At 37.1% G+C, this 19,562-nt stretch overlaps 1 protein-coding gene across 1 annotated transcript in view; it reads left to right on the forward strand.

Moving 5' to 3' along the window:
* Nucleotides 1-19,562, forward strand: part of p4ha3 (prolyl 4-hydroxylase, alpha polypeptide III) — a 78,603-nt gene that overhangs the window by 20,000 nt on the left and 39,041 nt on the right. Inside the window, exons 4-7 of the mRNA XM_028800323.2 lie at nt 2,066-2,215; nt 4,448-4,499; nt 9,518-9,678; nt 11,513-11,689. Of these exons, the coding sequence (XP_028656156.1) occupies nt 2,066-2,215; nt 4,448-4,499; nt 9,518-9,678; nt 11,513-11,689 (540 nt within the window). The remainder of the gene's footprint in view (nt 1-2,065; nt 2,216-4,447; nt 4,500-9,517; nt 9,679-11,512; nt 11,690-19,562) is intronic.

The raw sequence follows: 19,562 nt of genomic DNA on the forward strand, positions 1-19,562 counted from the left end.
ATGCTATAGTTTTGTCTGGTTATTAGTAGAATCTCAAATAGACAAATTAGACAATAAACTGATGTGTAGGGATGTGATTTAAATGTAAGCAAAACAACAGGAATATACAGTACCAGTCTGCAGAAAAGTGTCAGGAAATTACTTTATCATTAAAGTTTATCAGTTTTAAGAGTGAATATGGTTTTTTGTTGTTAAATCATTTCAGAGGCAATTCCTTGGTTCATTCCAAAGTGAACAAGAGAACAAATATAAATAAATCATAAGCAAAGCCTCTCTGTGCCAATACCTAATTCAGTAATCTCATCTGACTGTCATATTGGACTCTGTGGTAATCAGCCTGGACACAGACAGACACCAAGGCACACAAGTCCCAAAAGCACACACTTTTGATTTCTTTTCTTTCTTTTACAGCACAACACAATGCACAAATCAGCAACAATAAGCTTAGTCCCATCTTTCTTTTTCTGTCTTCTCTGCTGCCTTCACTGCTCCACTCACAAACTGTCCTCCACCTCCCGACTCCGGCTTTCCGAATGGAGTGAAAAGGCCCCTTTTATGTTGCACCCGGATATGCTGCAGGTGCTCCCTGATGATCTTCCTGCAGCACTCCCTGGTGTGGTGGAAGTGCTGCATGGGCACCCGGAAGCACTCCAGGTGTGCCTGGATTCTCTTCCAGCAGCACTTCCTGGTGTGGCAGAAGTACTGCAGTCCAGGGCTCTGGAATCTTCCAGGTGCCCCCTGGTGGCGGCCACAGGCCCCAACCAGGTTGAGCTTCCCAGCTCCAATCCCGCAGCCCCAGTGCAAACCAGAGGGGATGCCCTCTCGTGTCCCGGGGGAGGTATTGTCTCTCTCCCGGACCTTCCATACTCCAAGCGTCCTAGCTAGGCAAGAGCCCCAGCCGTCCACCACAACACATTGGACTTCTGGTCTTCCTGTATCCACCCAGAGCCAGTGATGTCCTATGTGGACTTCCTCCCGATATTTTACATGTTCTGGATCCTTCTGTTTCCCCCAGAGTAGCATAAAATTTTAAATTTGTTATCGATATTAGCTTTCTGCATTTTACTAAAACACTTCCGAAGCAAACTTGAAAACTCCAGTTGTCTTACACCAGACTCCTTGGTGCACCACAAAATTTTGCCCCTCTCTGGTGTACTATGCTGCACTACACACCGCTTACCTGTTCATGGCATGAAGGCATGAAGTGGGCAGTCATGAAAGCAATAAACAGATAAGGGATGTGGGTGGTCCCCCATGATGTTTTGATTGTATCAAATCAATAAATTCCCCTATTAATTCCCAATCACATTTAAGCAATACCGGGGGGGGGGGGGGGGGGGGGGGGGGTCTGTTCTTCATGAAGTCTTCGAAAATTCATCTTTCCACACGAACTTTGAGGGAATGGGGGACTGGGAAAGGTTGAGGTATTGAGAGGAAGTAAATTTACTTCCAGTACTGAAAATTCTGAAATCATGGTACTAAAATTTGGGTCTTTCAGTTCATTTCCAATACTGGTATACCACACAACCCTACCCCGGAGTAACTACCTTTGCAAACCTTGTGGAACTACAGGGCTGGCAGACATTTGGCAAGTTTTATTTAGCAGCAGCGCCTTGTAGAAACGATATCCAACTGCCAGTATTTTCCCCACTGTATTCAACCCTTTTTGGACATTTCCTTTGTTTTGTGCCATTACCCTGCCATTCCTGTATTTGGAATTAATTAAAGAATTTAAAAATGATCTTATATTTCATGTTACCAACACCAGCAGTAGTTATTGATTTAATAATTCAGCAAAACTAGGTATTTTCTGAGTAATCATAATTGTGATCCATTATTATAAATTCCTAAAATGGTAGAAACTGTAAATCACAAAAAAAGAACAGAATATTAATTTCTCTTGCCTCAAAGGCTAGAAATATTAGTTGTTTATATAATCATATTGCTTAGGAATTTATTTTTATTTCATAGTAATTTAAAATAAACCGTGAGATTTACATTAATGCAGAGTTTAATAAAGATCCCAATCCAACTTTATTTATATACAAGTTATTTTTATGTGCAGGTTGCTTATGAAATGGAGGACTATTACCATGCCATCCTGTGGCTAGAGGAAGCTGCTCAACTTTTTCGTGAGGCACCTGGTACATGGAACACGGAAGATGAGGGTAGTCTGGAATCTGTTCTGGACTACTTAGCTTTTTCATATTTTAAGGTCTTAAAAGAATTTACTCTATATATAAGACACTATTCACTCTTTCAAAGTACCTGCTTTCTAAGGCAAAATTACAGAAAGCATAGGCATCATCTATAGCTAATGGAAATAAAAAGATCATTAACAATGAAATAGATTGGCAATTACAGACAAAAAAATCAGTGAGATTGACTCCAATTCCATAATATATAAAGGCCTAAGGGAAAATGTTTTCATGTATAAGCGTCTTATGTTATGGTGATCCAGATGACCAAAACACAAACAAACAATTAAAATGCAAAAAAACCTAAATATACGCACAAAAATTAAAATGTAAACAAAAAAAAAAAATAAGACATCCAAAAATCAAAACCAAACAAATTAAAAGGAGCAGTTGGCTTCCTGTGATTTTGGACTGGGTAAGAATACTGTATTTGAATATAGACAGATGGGTCTAGAAATTTTAATAAAGAACTTTTTTATTAATTACTGATTTCATCATCGTATTATAATTTTAAAGCATCAATATTATTAAATTATACCAAAAGTAAAATCATGTAAAGCTTTAAATTATATTTGGTCTTAGATGGTTTCTTTACAAAGAACAATTTAGTCATATTATTTAGCTTTTGACATAAGGATTACTGTATTTTGTTAAATAATATTGCATTTGTGAGCATCGGTTTACATGTACTCATTTTGTTTAAGTTTTAATGAATGAAATGAATTAGAGATGACAGTACAATGTTCACTGATGTCTACACCTGCATCACTGGCAGGTCAAACTATTTGCCCCAGGTTGACACTGAGCAAGTGGTTGGGAGTGAACTACCAGTCTTCTATATTTTACATGCCAGAGACATAGCCATATTATTTAAACTACTGTTTTTATTTTCATGTACAAAAAAGAGTGAATTAGCGTAAGCCACCATTATTTAGGGTGTTCATAAGAAATGTAATGATTTACTTCACGAGGTACAAATACTACTTTAAAATAGTTTAAAAAAATACTCCACATGCTTATGTTTGGAATTTGTCATTTGTAACCTTCTTGGAGTGGAACGGGTTGGGATCTCTGGTAAAAAAAGCAAATATCAAAAATATCATATTCATGATCAGCAACCTTCAAATAGCACATGACACTCCACATGTCTAAATTACTGATCCCTGTTTTTTAAAGTTTTGTGAAAAAGAGTAATTTTGACGCTTTTAGGGGGTGAACCCCAGGGGTCAGTTGATGAGACTTGCACAACATCTCTCCTTCTGATCATTTTTGCTGAAGACACCTGTTGGTTTATTTTTTATCATAATGGTGTAATTTTCTGCACAATGTATGGTCAATAAATAACCTAAAAAAGGCATTTTAGCATTTAGAAGGACAAGTAGAGAGGGGAGCCACAAAAGGCTGTACGTCTTGCATAATGAGACATCAAGATCGATGAGAGGAAATGCTAGATAAAAAAAAACACTAATGGTTTCAAAGCATTCATAAGTAATTCTTATGAACACAATAAGAAGGTAATCTTGTTCTTTCTATTGTGCAGCCACACACAACGTCACATCAAATACACCATAAAAGCAGTAAATGACCACTCATATGCATCATAACAGCAGTGAATGGCAACACTAAAAGCAAATAAATATACTTGCTAATAAACTGAACCAAAAACTAAGGTGATAAAGCAAAGTTCCAGAAAACCTTATTTTTGAGGAATACATCTGGAAATTGTCAGAATAGCATCTAACTATAGCTGAATCTGAGAGGTGCTTAAATTATAATTGAACATAATCAGGCCTTAATTGCAAACATGGTCATAAGTCCATGCTTCTATGTAGTGTAAAATGCCTAGTACATTTGTCTTAACAAACATACAAATAAAATGCATAAAATACAACCAGATTATTTCTCTCAGCTTCTGAACTATAATACCTAGTTTGTAGGTTATGTGCAACAGTGTTAAAGTAAAAAAAACATGAAATTTCTAACCTCATTATTTTTTAGGATTTACTGTTGTTTATAATTTATTACCTAAACTTAATTATTTATATATTCAGCAACATTAATGTGTGAAATATTTACATTCCCACTGTACATTCCTTTTTAAGTTACCTGTTTAAGATGAATATATAAAAATGTAATCTCATACATGTTGATGGAACAGTCAAAAAAGCCCAAATCTGAGAACTGACCTAAGAAGTGTAAAATAGATTATTCATGCATTCAGTGAATCAAAATCTGTTTTCATTTTTCAGATGGGAAATATTTCAAAAGCTATGAATCTGTCTCAGGAGCTTCTAGCCCATGGTAAGTTTTTGTATGTGGTTCTTTGCTTTCTGAAGGAAAGAAAATTTTACATTTTAATTTGTCACTTCTTCATGCTGCATAACAGAATAGCCATGATCAAAAACACAAATTGCTTCTTTAAAGGAATGATATTCATATTTGAGTGATAAACTACTTTTTTAGATGTGTTTACATATAATGCATAGAGCACTAAGTGTGACAGCCATGACTGTCTGTCTGTCTGTCCCAGACCCAGACGCAGGCCGATTTTGTTGAAATGTGGTACACTTATTCTTTAAAGGAATTCGTTAAGACAATTACATTTTCTTTGAGATATCTTGAACAGATTTACACAGATGTACACATTTTTAAAATTTGAGAATCTTCAATTCTTCCATTGAAAAGTACAGTGATCCCTCGCTATATCGCGCTTCGCCTTTCGCAGCTTCACTCTATCGCGGATTTTATATGTAAGCATATTTAAATATATATCGCGGATTTTTTGCTGGTTCGCGGATTTCTGAGGACAATGGGTCTTTTAATTTCTGGTACATGCTTCCTCAGTTGGTTTGCCCAGTTGATTTCATACAAGGGACGCTATTGGCAGATGGCTGAGAAGCTACCCAACTTACTTTTCTCTCTCTCTCTCTTGCGCTGACTTTCTCTGATCCTGACGTAGGGTGTGTGAGCAGGGGGGCTGTTCGCACACCTAGACGATACGGACGCTCGTCTAAAAATGCTGAAAGATTATCTTCACGTTGCTATCTTCTGTGCAGCTGCTTCCTGAAGCGACATGCTGCACGGTGCTTCGCATACTTAAAAGCTCGAAGGACACGTATTGATTTTTGACTGTTTGTTTTTCTCTGTCTCTCTCTCTCTCTCTCCCTGCTCCTGACAGAAGGGGTGTGAGCTGCCGCCTTCAACAGCTTTGTACCGGCGGTGCTTCGCATACTTAAAAGCCAAACAGCCCTATTGATTTGTTTGCTTTCCTCTGTCTTTCTGACGGTCTCTGCTCCTGACGCGCACTCCTTTGAAGAGGAAGATATGTTTGCATTCTTGTAATTGTGAGACAGAACTGTCATCTCTGTCTTGTCATGGAGCACAGTTTAAACTTTTGAAAAAGAGACAAATGTTTGTTTGCAGTGTTTGAATAACGTTCCTGTCTCTCTACAACCTCCTGTGTTTCTGCGCAAATCTGTGACCCAAGCATGACAATATAAAAATAACCATATAAACATATGGTTTCTACTTCGCGGATTTTCTTATTTCGCGGGTGGCTCTGGAACGCAACCCCCGCGATGGAGGAGGGATTACTGTAGTGGGCAAATTTACAAACTCACCTATCTTACAACAGACAAACATTCTATGCAACTTCAGCTACAAATAACTGTTTCAATTTTACCTTGACAGCGGTATCACCAACTTGTATATTTTGAATTTTGAATTTGATCCTCTTTTGCACCACTATTGATGGCAAACAGATCTTCAGTATAATTTAATGGAACACCAGGAGACTGCATGGACGAGCAGGAAGTTGCCGACACCAGCTGCTGTTGCCTGCATGGAATAGCAATTCTTTGTTGACAAGCCCTATCTGGGCACATGCGGAAACCACTGCATCACCAAGTTGTTTTTTCTTTATGAAGAGTTTGCAACAGCATGGCCAGGGGTAGTGCTAGTTTTAGTTGAAGCGTGGGGGCTGGGAGGGCCACCCCCTGCGGAATTCTGCGCATATAAAGAGCGGGCACGGTGGAGGTTTGTGCTTGGTTTCCCATGTTTAGTTTTGTGCATATTGAAGAACTAGAAGGGGGGGGGGGGTTACTATGTGAACTATCATGCAAGTTGTCCACACACATAACAGGAGTAAGGAGGGGACTGGGCTCTCGAAGATTACTTGCTGGATTCTTGAGATCAGGAGCTAAAGCCATGGAAGGCCACCACCATTGATGTCACTGTGCTTGACCACATGCAGAAGAGAACCAGTGCATCAGCATTTCATAAATCCTAATGGTTTAAGTTGTAAAAATAAGTTAAGAGACCTACTTAACCTTAAAATTATAAAATGTAAGCATTGAAAACAAAAGGTTATCTAGGTATGAATGACGTATCCTGTTTAAGCTGCTGTGCATGCTGTACACAGAGCAGATAAACATTTAGTTAGTATTTACCCTACACTTAATTACCCTCATAGCTCCATTAACTGCAGATTATAATGATTCACTATTTCACAATCAGTGTAGTTTACTGCAGTAACCAAATATGCGGTGACAGGAACAGTCCCGATTTCAGACTATGCATAACAATAAATATCAAAAGAATGTCAAAATGCCCTATATTGCCAATGCAATAAAACATTGCCTCACCGAAACAAACATCCACACAATATATTTAGATCTACACATATGAAAACTCCCATAAACCCCCCTTACAGTATAATATATGCATAATAGCACAGTCAAAACTCTGACTGGAAAAGCTTAATTATGAATTTGTGTTAAATTTGAATAGTATCGCAAGGACGATCAAGAAGCAGACAAAAACAGAGTATTGCCATTTATTTGTTTCCACATCACACTACAAAGAATCCTACAGTATGTATTTGTTTCTGACAGGTTTTTTTTCCTGTGACATGATCTGATGATGATGAGTTAAAGCAGGCATTAAACAAATTAGAATCACATTTATGTGTGAGCATACATGCTATACAAGTGTTCCAGTTTGGTGCTATGAAAATCTGATCACCCTGTAATTTACCATAAGAGTACAACATTCACCCAGTTTCCATAATAGTCAGTCCTAATAATTAATTTACAACAGTTTGTTTGTTGTTGTTTTTTTTAATTCCCAACTGCAAATTGCCCATCTGTGGGAATATGGTGTGTGTGTGAGCGGGTGTGTGTGTATGTATGCAAGTGAAAGTGGTCCCAGTGATGGACTAGAGTCCTGTCCAGACCTGTTTTCAGCTTTTTTCCCAATTCTGTTGAGATAGTCTTGAGCCCCACCACCCTGAAACTAATTGAGAAGGTTCTAGAACCGACCTACTGAACTCAGTCCATTGAGGTCTGCAGTGTCTGCACAGTCCTCAAACTCATCTGAATGTTATACCATTTTCTGACTTGTTATTTATGGAAACTATTGTATAAGCCCAAGTTGTCTTTACCCAGCTAACCCTGATCTATTAAGGAAAGGAAATTGAAACTAAAGAAATTGTAGTAAACCAATCATATTATCATCAGTGTCAAACTGTGAAAAATGTAAACCATTTTTTGTCACCTGTAATGAATCAAATGTGTAAATTAGACATACCAATAGGTAGTGTTTTACATACTGTATCTCTCAGTTTAATGCTTACTAGCTGACGCCCGCCGTAGCATACGGCGGTGTAAAAATAGGAACGGAAAATGGTGAGAAAGGAATTCAGAAATCAAGAAGAAATAAATACTTCTTGAAAGACGCAATGTGCATGTAGAATTTCTGGCCAAGCAGAATTACATGTGAAAGTGATAAATAAATCGGGCTTTCCAAATTTATGTACTATGGCCATGGCATCCTGATAGTTTTGTTGCATGTATCTTGGACTTCCTGGAAATGTGGACGGTAATATGATCATTTTGTCTACACGTACGTTGTTATTTTCAGCGTTTGCTTGCAGTGCGTCTGATAGTTCCACACGCAGATCTTGCTGATGTAATCTGAGATAGTTGAGACGCGCGCCCTCTGTTTTAACACATCTATGACGTACTGTTGGAATAGTTTGCCGCAGGAGTGCAAAATACTAAATGTATTCCTCATTGCTAATCTGTACACGTAAAATTGGCTTTGTGTAAGCCTTATTCGCTTGGCACTTCTTTTATCGGCAACATGTTGTAAATTTTTGTGCCAGCCAATGTCTCCGTAAGGGAATAAAAGTGGGTAAACCATAGGATCGCAATTCATATTGAGCGTGGAAATCTGTTTACAGGAATTGCCTATGGGATAGATGCAAATGTCCCTTTCGGCAGGCGTTTCGCCATCTTCTCTGATGAAAATCGCTGCAATGTCGGGGCATTGTATCGTCGTAAATCCTGCCCAAGGTTTTCCTTGAAAACCATTCGTACAGATGCTGTTGGATTGGACTGAGCGATTTCATGCATGTGTTTGTATGATTTAGCGAAGGTATTGATGGTTCTGAGCATGGAATCTAGCTGGAGAAGTAAATTATCGCTGCATGCAGAGTTTGCTTTATTTTGTAAGCATACTTCAGTAGTTTGCGCTGTGTCAAAAACATACAACTGTCCATATCCTGGAGAGGTAGAAGTGTTAGCGTATAGTGGAGAGATTTGGTGATAAATTTGCTCGTGTATTTTAAAACAGTATGATCCGTGGCCAGGAGGTTGAGTTACGTATGCACCCATGGAAGCAAACGCTAGAAAAGTTGTATTCTCAAATGTGTTCACGATAATTTTTAGCTTCTGATGTTTGCTGTGTAAGAAGCTGTTGTAAAGACACAGGTGGCTCCCGCAATGGTGGTAAATCTACTTTACCGTTGTGGCAGCACCTCGAGTACTTGTTGGATGTATTACACGCAGCAGGCCAGTATAGTGCATGACATGGAAGAGGACGAATGGGAATCGAGAAATGCTATTTCGGCTGCGTGTGGGCGGGACCGGTTTTGAAGTGGAAGCAGGACGAACCAGAAAATAAATATATGTAAGAGATAATCACAAATAGTTATACAATTTAAATTATTTAAAATTGTAATATTCTTTTGTGAATTTTAGAGTTTTATTTACTTTATGTTTACTTTAAAATAAGGCTGCTGCTACCTCTGTTGTTTTCACATTCCAAGGGAAAGTCATGTCATCACACACAAGTGGATTCATCTACTAGTTGAGAGGTGTTATGTGTTTCCTGCATGAACACCCATAAATGAGCAGTCATTAGTCTTATGTTTTCTGAACCTAAAATTTAATTGGAGTAATTGTTGCCTTGTCAAGAAACCTGAGCGATAATTTAAAGTCAAACATATTGTGAAAAATATTTTAATATTATCTTTTTAGATCCTTCCAATAAAAGAGTATCCAGAAACATAAAGAAGTATCAGAGGCTTCTAGCATCTTCAGCAGCAACAAGCCCAAATGTTATTTTACAAAGACCAAACTCAACATACCTCCAAACTAGAACAAAATATGAATGGTTGTGCCAAACACTGGGATCCCAGGTAATAAGCTAAATTAAGAAATAAAGTGAACTTTTAATGTAAAACAAAATGCACACATATATATATAAACTGTTAGTATTACAATTTTGAATTTTAGTTACTTTTAGTTTACCATCACAAACAGGATAGTGATATTCATTGTGAGGAAACAGAGGAACCAAGCTGAAAATTTTTGAACGAGGATGATGTAAAACACTGATGGGTATAGTACTAGGCGTAATGGGAACAACAGGTATGTTGTTCTTGCAAATGCAGGAAAAACATCATGCAGAAGGAAAGAGACTATCATGCTTTTGTAGATCTGAAGAAAGTGTTTGATAATGTCCAATGAGAGGTAGTAAGGTGGGCATTGAAAAAGGTTCAGGTAGTTAATGCCTGTGGTGTTGTTAATGTATGACAAAGCGTGAATGGTGGCCTACTGTAAGCAGCAGATGGTAATATCCAAAATTTTGTGTTGGGGTAGCTCCAGGGGACCATTGGGATCCCTCTTGGGAGACTTGTACACTGATGCTCTTGTATTGATTGCAAAAAGTAAAACAGAACTAAAGGAGTATATACTAAAATGGAAAGCTAGTTTGAAGGCAGAAAAGTAAACAGAGGGAAGGCCAGGGTGTTGGATGGAAGTGAAGAGGCAGGAGATGTAGAGGAAGTGGGTGAATACCAGTCCAGTATATGCAGTAGAGGTATTTGGAGAAACTCGCTCAAATTCACAGGTTCTTAGAGGTGGGTACATAGAAGATGAAGTGGAGTGAAGGGTAGTTTGGAGGCATTAAGTGCAATATTTGTTTGTGGAAATTGTACAAGGAGATGTAGAATTCTGATAATATAAGTATAAATTTAGAGATAAGCAATAGAGTTTCTTTGGAGAAAATAGTGAAGTTCTGCTGCTTAGGTGACATGTTGAGTGTAGCTGAAGGACCTGGTACAACAGTGATACTTAGGGTGAGAGGTGCATGGAAGAATTTCCAGGATCCCCATTCTGAAATCAAAACATGCCTCACTGGTATTGAAAGGAAATACTTATGAAAGCTGTGTGAGGCATAGTATGAGGGTAAGATAAATGCTGAGTTAAGAGACTTGGTGTGGAGGTGACATACTTATTCTGAGAAAAAATACACTTAGGTACTTTGTGCTTGTTGAATGATTGGCAGAAGATGACTGGGTGAGGATGTGCATCTCTATATAGGTGGATGCTTTAAGGCACAGAAGGAGGTTGAACAGGATTTAGTAGGAGGTGCTGTTGGATAACATAAAAAGTATGGGTTTCACCCCAAAAAGTGACCAGGATTGTGGACAGTAGGAGAAACAGATATGAGGGCAACTCGATAACCATGGTAAACCTGGAAAATGGTTGTTGAATCAGTGAAGATAAAGGCAGTGAGTTTACTGCCATAATTATTTAGACTTGTTCCTTGTGTTTTGTGTGTGAGGAAGTTTTTATTGTTCACTATTGAAGTAATTTGTAAGACAAAACATAACACACCCAGGGATGTGTTAGGATTTTCAATACTTTACACTAAAAAATACATACTGTAATTTCTGTGATTTTTCTATCCCCTTTTTTCTTTATCTCATCTATGCCATTCACAAACTGCAGCTTATGATTGTGCTACATTACACTGAATCTCCCTTCACACTTATTTCTTAAAATAAATTATTAATCCGTGTGTCTATATACATCAGTTAAAAACACATTGCTGTGGATTATTTCAAAAAATGAATTCTGTTGGATACATTTTCCAATAAATCATTGGCGTCATTCTGGTCCTGAAAAATGATGGAATTTTTATAAACTAATATTTTAATATTCATAGGATATTTCTTTTTATTTCAGCCCACACACTACAAGGATCCTAGACTGTATTGTGATTTTTACACAGGTAAAAATCAAATGCTCTTATTTAAACCCATGAAGAGAGAGATCTTCAGTTTGGAGCCTTATGTCGTACTGTATCACAGTTTCATCAGTGATTCTGAGGCTGACAAAATAAAGGAGTTGGCAGTGCCAGGAGTAAGTATTTAATGCTGACATTTTTAACTATTAGAATAAATTATGTTTTTTTTCTCATTCAAAGTAATTAGGCCGTTTCTCCAATGCTGAGAAAATCTTTCAAATATCATAATGTATATTTTAAGGGTCACAACACATTCCTGTAGCTGTACCTCTTGTCTTAAGCTTCCCAAATAAAAAATTAAGGACGGCTATGGCCCATCAGTTTGGTGGGCACCATGTGCCATTTATAGAATGCAGATGGGAATGAGTTCATTGGAACAAAGGAATAACAAAAAATGGAAGGGAAATTTATTTAAATTCTAAATCTCCTTTAATTTAAAAGTCGACAAAAACAGGCAGATGATCATGCCTAGAAAACCCAAAACAACAAAAAATAGAAAAAAGGGTTAAAGGCACATTTCCAGCCTATTCCATAAAGCAAAAAAAGTGGTAATAGCTGAACCCCTGACTACTCTAGACATACTGTAAGTTAAATGCTAGCAGCAGAGCCCAAGCCATTCCTGACACTAACTCATTCTTTATAAAAATGTAGGTTAACATCTGCAGTATGTTTCTGGTGGAACATGTTGAGTGGCTGATAATAATTGTGTCCTACAAATGTCAGAAGGATAACATTCCTACAAGTGTCTGCACCCTAAATACTAGGCACCTAGAGCAGGTATCAATAATAAATAACACAGTATTCTGTCTATCACTACTTTTGTAGAGTTTTCTAGTTATGAAGGGTTCTACTTAATTTCATGATAATAAAGTATGTTAGATTTAAGTATGTTGTGATATTAGCATTTAAAATGAAATTATTGCTACTTTTAAAGAATAAATTATATGCTTTTTCAAATCAGTGTTCCTTGGTTAAATTTCCCCAGTTTAAGACCAAGAACACATCATTTTTTAAATTATAAAAAATTCTTCACCTAATGTATGCCATAACTGTGAAAAAAACTGAACCTTTTTGGACCATTGTTAATTACTTTCATTGTGCTGATGCTTTGGCAATTTCATAGTCTGTTAAGAACTACAACTAGGATAGGAAAGTATGGATTTTAGTCCCAAATATTCTTGAAAGTTATAAACTGACGACAGATTGGTAGTTTATTTTGACATTAAAGTAGAACGTTGTAAACTTCATCTTAAAATCTAAGTTAAATTTACTGGAGTTTCTCAGATCCCATCGTAACTAAAGTAGCACATTAAATGCTTCGTATTCTATGTGTTCTATGTGTGCGAATCACTACGTACTTCTTAAACAAGCTTTCTCTTATGGTACTGATCTTCACTTATACATTATATTCATGATATTACAGCTCTCAGAACATTTTAGAATACTAAGATGTATACTTGATATCATTTTCATGATGAAATACATTAAAGCATGTATTAAACATGGGGGGCACGGCGGCACAGTGGTAGCAATGAGCTGGTGCCCTGTCCAGGAATTGTTCCTGCCTCCCACAAGATGCTTGCTGAGATGCATGTGACCCTCGATGAAATAATTTATTGCAGCAGTACTGTGTCTGTCAAATGTACCAATCCCTAATTTCTGTCCTTCCTTTTCTTTCTCCACGTAACCAATCGCCATAATAAGCTCAGGAATGTCAAACCAGCAGTAAGCTTAGAACACCAATTATTCAAAACTTTTAAGGAACATTAAAAAATCTTTATAATACATGTTTAATTATTACATCCATCTGTCCATCCAGGGTTGCACCAGTCTCGGCAAGCATACAGCGCGAGGCAGGACCAATCCCTGAACGGAGCATCAGATCACTGCTGCCTCCGAGCCACCGTACCCACACGTTTAATTATTAACAGTATAAATTATTTAAATGAAGTTAAAAATGTATCTGTATAATGTAATATACATACTTTAAGGCATTTCATCATAAAAATGATATTAAGAGCTCCAAGAAGATAGCTAAAGTCTAAATCGACTTAGAAGCCAGATGTCATCATCTGCAAATATTCGCTCTCTTCTATTGAATTCAGTTGAATTCCTTTATTATTATTGTTTGATACAGTGAGATTCAATATGCAAATCTCCATAAACTTAAAATAACAACAATAATGCTAATAATAACAATAATATGATAAAAAAAATCAATGAACAGAATGCAATATGCAAGCATAAGTACAATATACATGTACACTACGTATAGTGCAGATAGTGGTACTGGTTCATAAAGTGGCTCAGGTTGTGCAATATTACAACTGTAGTTCAAGTTTACAATGAGGTAATTGTAATTCTAAGTACAAACAGTTCTACCAGGAACACTTGATGGACTGATTGAGTGCGTTTATAGCTCTTGGGTTGAAACAGTTTCTGAAACTCGAGGTTTGTGCAATAAAGGCTCTGAAGCGTTTGCCGAATGGGAGAAGTTCGAATAGACTGTGCACATGGCAGAGGCAGTGTGTTCTAGATGCTATATCTCGATAATCCTCTGCGCTGTCAACACAGCCTGCTGCAGAGCTTACAGATCAGTTGCTGTACAGCTGTGATTCGAGACTCAGATACAGTGGGTTAAAATACTCTGAGTGGTGCACTGAGAGTAACAATGCTAAAGCAGCAATGGTATTTGGAATAGTTTGGCCATTCTGTGGACCATTATATTATTACAGGTTGATTACAATCAGATGCTTTAAATTTATAAACAATAAGCAGTTAATTTCAGTGTGTTTGATAAAGGGATGTGAATCTAAAAAAGAATGAGAAACCACACAGGAACAGTAGCACTGCTTTGACACTGGGTGCCGTCAGATAGCAAAACCGAGCGGAAACTTGCATATGCACAGGGTAAGGCTGGCGTGAGATTGTGTGTGGTTTTACTGCAAGTTTAGTTTTTATACATCTCAAAGTCAGTGTGGAAACGGGTGCAATTTTTGTGCGTACGCACCATTTATACATGAGGCCCCAGGATAATAGACAAGGTCAGAAAACAAAACAAATGGTCAAAACCAGAGACCAAAAAGAGGAACAACAAATTTAGAAATGTCAACCCAGAAATCAAGTCTAAGTTCGGAGCCAAAGTAAATCCCAAAAATTCTCACAGTTAAAGCACATAGTTTGCAAAGAATGAATCTAATTTGACATTAAGAGGTCACACAGATTACATCACTGTTGCATTAACCCAGTGTATTGTGGGGAGGATTTCCATGACACAGGCAACACGGTAAACTCAACTCAGCAGTGCCCTTTTCCTTTTCAGTATTCATAAAATTACAGAAGTTTCTCAATCTCAATTTTCAATGACAAAAGTGGATGACTGAAAATGTTTTATCCTTAAATTGGGAAAGTATGAAAGTTCTTTTAGTGGGTATTTAATTCTTCATATATCAAGGCAATAATGACAATATTAAATTCAAAGTACTAAAACTTTTATTAACTTAAATTCACATACAATTTAAACTATATCTCGTGTAATGGCCAATACCTGCTAACCTTTAGCTTCATAATATGATGAAATGCAGCAAATTGAAAAAATACCTCATTTATTTATTTGATGAATATTAGACATGGTTGACTATTGTAGTGTTTTTTTTCTAGATTGTACAATTTTTTAATTTACTACTTTATATTTACTTCAAAGCATTGGAAGAATCATAATAACTATAAGAAGAAAGTTTTGCCTTTTTAATACTTGTGGCATTGTAAAAAAAAAATCCCATTCCCTTTCTCTCTTCTGTATCCATTTGTGTCACTACCTTTTCAAGCAGGTTATCATTCCTGGTACTGCAACACTGTTTAGAGTGGATATGTCATGACAAGGGATGAACCCGATGCTTTTTGCCTGTGTCACCAACATTTGCCTGTGCTGTCTTGCTGTCTGTGCTAGTGCACCCAGATGTCTGGCTCAGAAATCATTTGAATTTAGTTTTTTCGTCTCACTGTTTGTACCCCTTTTTTATCATTCATATTAGTCTGATAATTATGTCAGTCATACAGCTATCCTGCAGTCTCTGGGGTAACAGCTGTTAATCATTTCCTCTGTGCCCATTGCTATGCACTCCTCTACACGTTTCATGATTTTGCTGATGTCAATGTGTGTGGTTCCTGGCAGCATTTCAATATTGAGGGTAACTAATCATTAGGTAAGCTGTCAAGACTTGGGCAGTTGTGGAACTAAAGATTTATTCTGCTCATTTATGTCTAGTGTTCCATTGTGGCTTTAGGCCACTGCTTGTGCTTAAATTCTAGTGTAAAAAGTGAGCAATGTTAACATACAGTCAAGTCAAACTTAACAAATCTGAATTCAGTCTCCACCCAAGAGAAAGTGAGAGGAGCCAACAACAAGAGCAAATCTTTAAAAATAACAAAAAAGGGAGAATATCATTTTCCTAAATATAAATGGTTATTCTTCAACTTTATTAATTAGATCTTGCCATATTTTAAAACATTTTTGAACAGATTCTGTAAGTGAGAATTAATTTTTTTCCAGTTTCAAGTAATATAGAACATCATTTACCCGCTGACTTATAGCAGGTGGGCTGGGATTCTTCCAGTTGAGTAAGATAAGTTTCCAAGCTAATACAGTAGTGTGATATAAGCAATTACAACCAGTGTGTCCTTCTCCACTTTAAGCCCACCTGGGAGTGCACCAATCAAAGCTGTTAACGGGTTAGGAGTGATTGTGACATGAAGGCGGTCTTAGGCATTCAAAACGTTTTGTCCAGAATGATGTTCATTTGGTGTACACCCAAAACATATGGCTCCATGAGGCTGGAGCCAGATTGCAATGCTTGCAGTTTGAATCTTGGCCTGGATACATTTTGGATAGTTTTAAAGAAGATAAATGTGCTCAAAAAAGATTTTAAGTTGAATAATTGAATGCTTTGTGCATATGGAGATAGAATGTATTCAATATATGGCTGCCTTCCACTCCTTTTCAGAGATATTAAGTGAAAGATCAATTTCCCCCTTTTAAAGGAAGGAACTGTTTTATATGTTGTTGAGATGCTCTGTGAGTCTTCAAGACTGATCGATATTTCTTAAGGAATAGAAACAGGTGGGAGGTGAGGAAAATTGGGCAGGTTCCTTTTAGCAAAATTTCTGATTTGCAAGTAGTAGAAAAATTGTGTTGATGGAAAGTTAAATTTAAAACATTATTGTTCATATGATGCAAATACATTATCTACATACAGTTCTCTAAGGGTTTTAATCCAAGACATTGTCCATACATTAAATACTTTGTAGGGTTGAGAAAAAGGTGATTATCATAAAGAGATGCAACAGATAAAAGCTTCTCTGTCTTCAAATGCTTCCTGCATTGGTTTCCATATTCTGAGTGATTGATGTACAATTGAATTAATAGTATATTGATGATAATTTACATTTACTGGGGCACAAAGCAGGGCATATAAAGAAGAACAGCAAGATTTCACTTCTATTGCAGAGCAGGCTTGTGTATATTCATCAATTTGTGTCAATTTCCAGATCTTTACAGCAGTACAGTACAGTAATAAAATTAAAATTAGCGCCATGCCCCCTTCTGCTCTGTAGAGTCACCCTTTGGATACGTGCATATTTCAAATAAATAAGGTAATAATTGAGTCAAATTTCTTAAATAACAATTTGTTAATGAATATGGGGATGCTCTTGAGAGTACTGATTCTCCCTGCTAAAATAAGATGGAGGGTAGACTATGCAGATAGCAAAATGTTGTTGAAAAATATCTTTATATTTGCTTGTGATGTTTACCCTGCGGTATTTAAACTGATCTGCTAAAATAAATGGGATGGTGTCCAGTCTAATCTTGAGTACCAGAGAGTTCACTGGAAAAAGCATACTTATTCAAATTCATTTTGAGTCCAGATATCTTTTGAAATTTTGCTAGTGCATTAAGGACTACTGGTATAGAGGTTTGTGAGTCTGATATATACAGTACCATATCATCTGCATATAGTGATATTTTCTGTTCAATTCCTTCTATGGTAATCCCCTTTATTTCTGATGCATTTCAATACTGAATTTCAATACTGCACAATGGCAGTTGTAAAGAGGAATGATAATGGGGGAATGCCTATCGGGTACCACATTCTAGTTTGAAGTAATTTGAAATAATCTTGTTAATACAAACAGAGGCTTCTGGACTGTTATAAAGTAATTTGATCCATCCACGTATGTTTAGGCTAAACCCATATTTGTGCAATGTGGTGAATAGGTAATGCCATTCAACAATATCAAATGTTTTTTCTGCATCCAAAGATAGTAAGATCTTTGGTGTGTTATGTTTTATGGGTGTGTACATTACATTAAACAAGCATCAAAGATTAGAAGTTAAGTGTCTGCCTTTAGTAAATTTGGTTTGGTCATGTGATATTACAGAATGAAGCACTTTCTCAGTCCTTCTAGCTAGAACTTTGGAGAGTATCTTAACATTATTCAGAAGTGAAACTGGTGTGTATGATGCACATTGTAATAAGTTCTTATTTTTCTTTGCAAAGATGGTAATTAATGCTTGGCGAAAAGTTTGAGGTAGCATTTTGTTGTCTCTATCTTCTATAAATGTTTCTAACAATAGTTGAGCTAATTTATTTGAGTTTTGTTATACAATTCCACTGGGTAGCAATCAGGACCTGCTGCTTTCCCAATTTGGAGTGAGTTTATAGCATCCATTAATTCTAGGAGTGTCCAGTTCCTCTATACTAAGATTATCTAGCAGTGGTAATGCATCAAGAAACTCCTTAGATTGCATCTCATCTTCTTTATAATGAGTAGAATATAAGGAATTATAATACTCTCTAAACATGTGGGTTATATTTTTATGGTCTATGATTTCACCTCGGTGGCACGGTGGCTCAGTGGGTAGCGCTGCTGCCTTACAGTAAGGAGACCTGGGTTTGCTTCCCGGGTCCTCCCTGTGTGGAGTTTGCATGTTCTCCCCGTGTCTCCATGGGTTTCATCCGGGTACTCCGGTTTCCTCCCACAGTTCAAAGACATGCAGGTTAGGTGGATTGGTGATTCTGAATTGTCCCTAGTGTGTGCTTGGTGTGTGAATGGGTTTGTGTGTGTGTCCTGTGGTGGGTTGGTGCCCTGACCGGGATTGGTTCCTGCCTTGCGCCCTGTGTTGGCTGGGATTGGCTCCAGCAGACCTCCGTAGCCCTGTGTTCGGATTCAGCAGGATGGATGGATGGATGGATGGATGGATGGATGGATGGATGGATGATTTAATCTCCATCTGTGTTGGAAATTTCTGTTATTGCATTGTGAACTTCTTGGTTCACAGAACCAGAAAAGAGGCAGTACAGTTCTAGAAGTTTTTTGTAAATTAATGAGAGATAGGTAAAGATAACAATATAGCAAAATGTTCAGGAGGTGAAAGTTTAGAGAAATAAACTAAATGCAAATGATCCAATGCCTAATAATGCATCTGTGAAACATGACATTGTCCTGCATTAGGTATTCCTGTCTGTGTGTCTGGCTGACTCACATTAATTTCTAGTGTAAGGATTGGCATGGACAGAAACATCTTGAATACCCATGTGTAAGAAAATACCTGCATAGGTTCATAGAGTCAATATTATCACTTGTAGTACAGTGAAGTTCAGTATGCAATATTACTTTGAGTTAGTAAAACTACTTACCCTGTTACATTTTTCCATATTTTATGGTTACAGCATGGAAGCATATCACATTTAAAAGTCCTTTTTGGGTTTGTTTTGAGTAGAAATTGGTCATTTTTGGGGCTAGGGAACATATTTGAGTGTTTGTATTATCTGTTAGCAGCCTCAAGTTTGGAGGTACAAACCTTGTGCTAACAAGTGGATGATTTGATAGAACCAGGATATAACACAACCAGTATCAGTACAAGAGAAATTAATTTTATTTCCTTTCAAAAATATTGACATGATAAACTTCGGTATTTTCACTTACAAC

Source organism: Erpetoichthys calabaricus, chromosome 4 (genome assembly GCF_900747795.2).
Source record: "Erpetoichthys calabaricus chromosome 4, fErpCal1.3, whole genome shotgun sequence".
In the NCBI taxonomy this organism is placed as follows: Eukaryota; Metazoa; Chordata; class Cladistia; order Polypteriformes; family Polypteridae; genus Erpetoichthys; species Erpetoichthys calabaricus.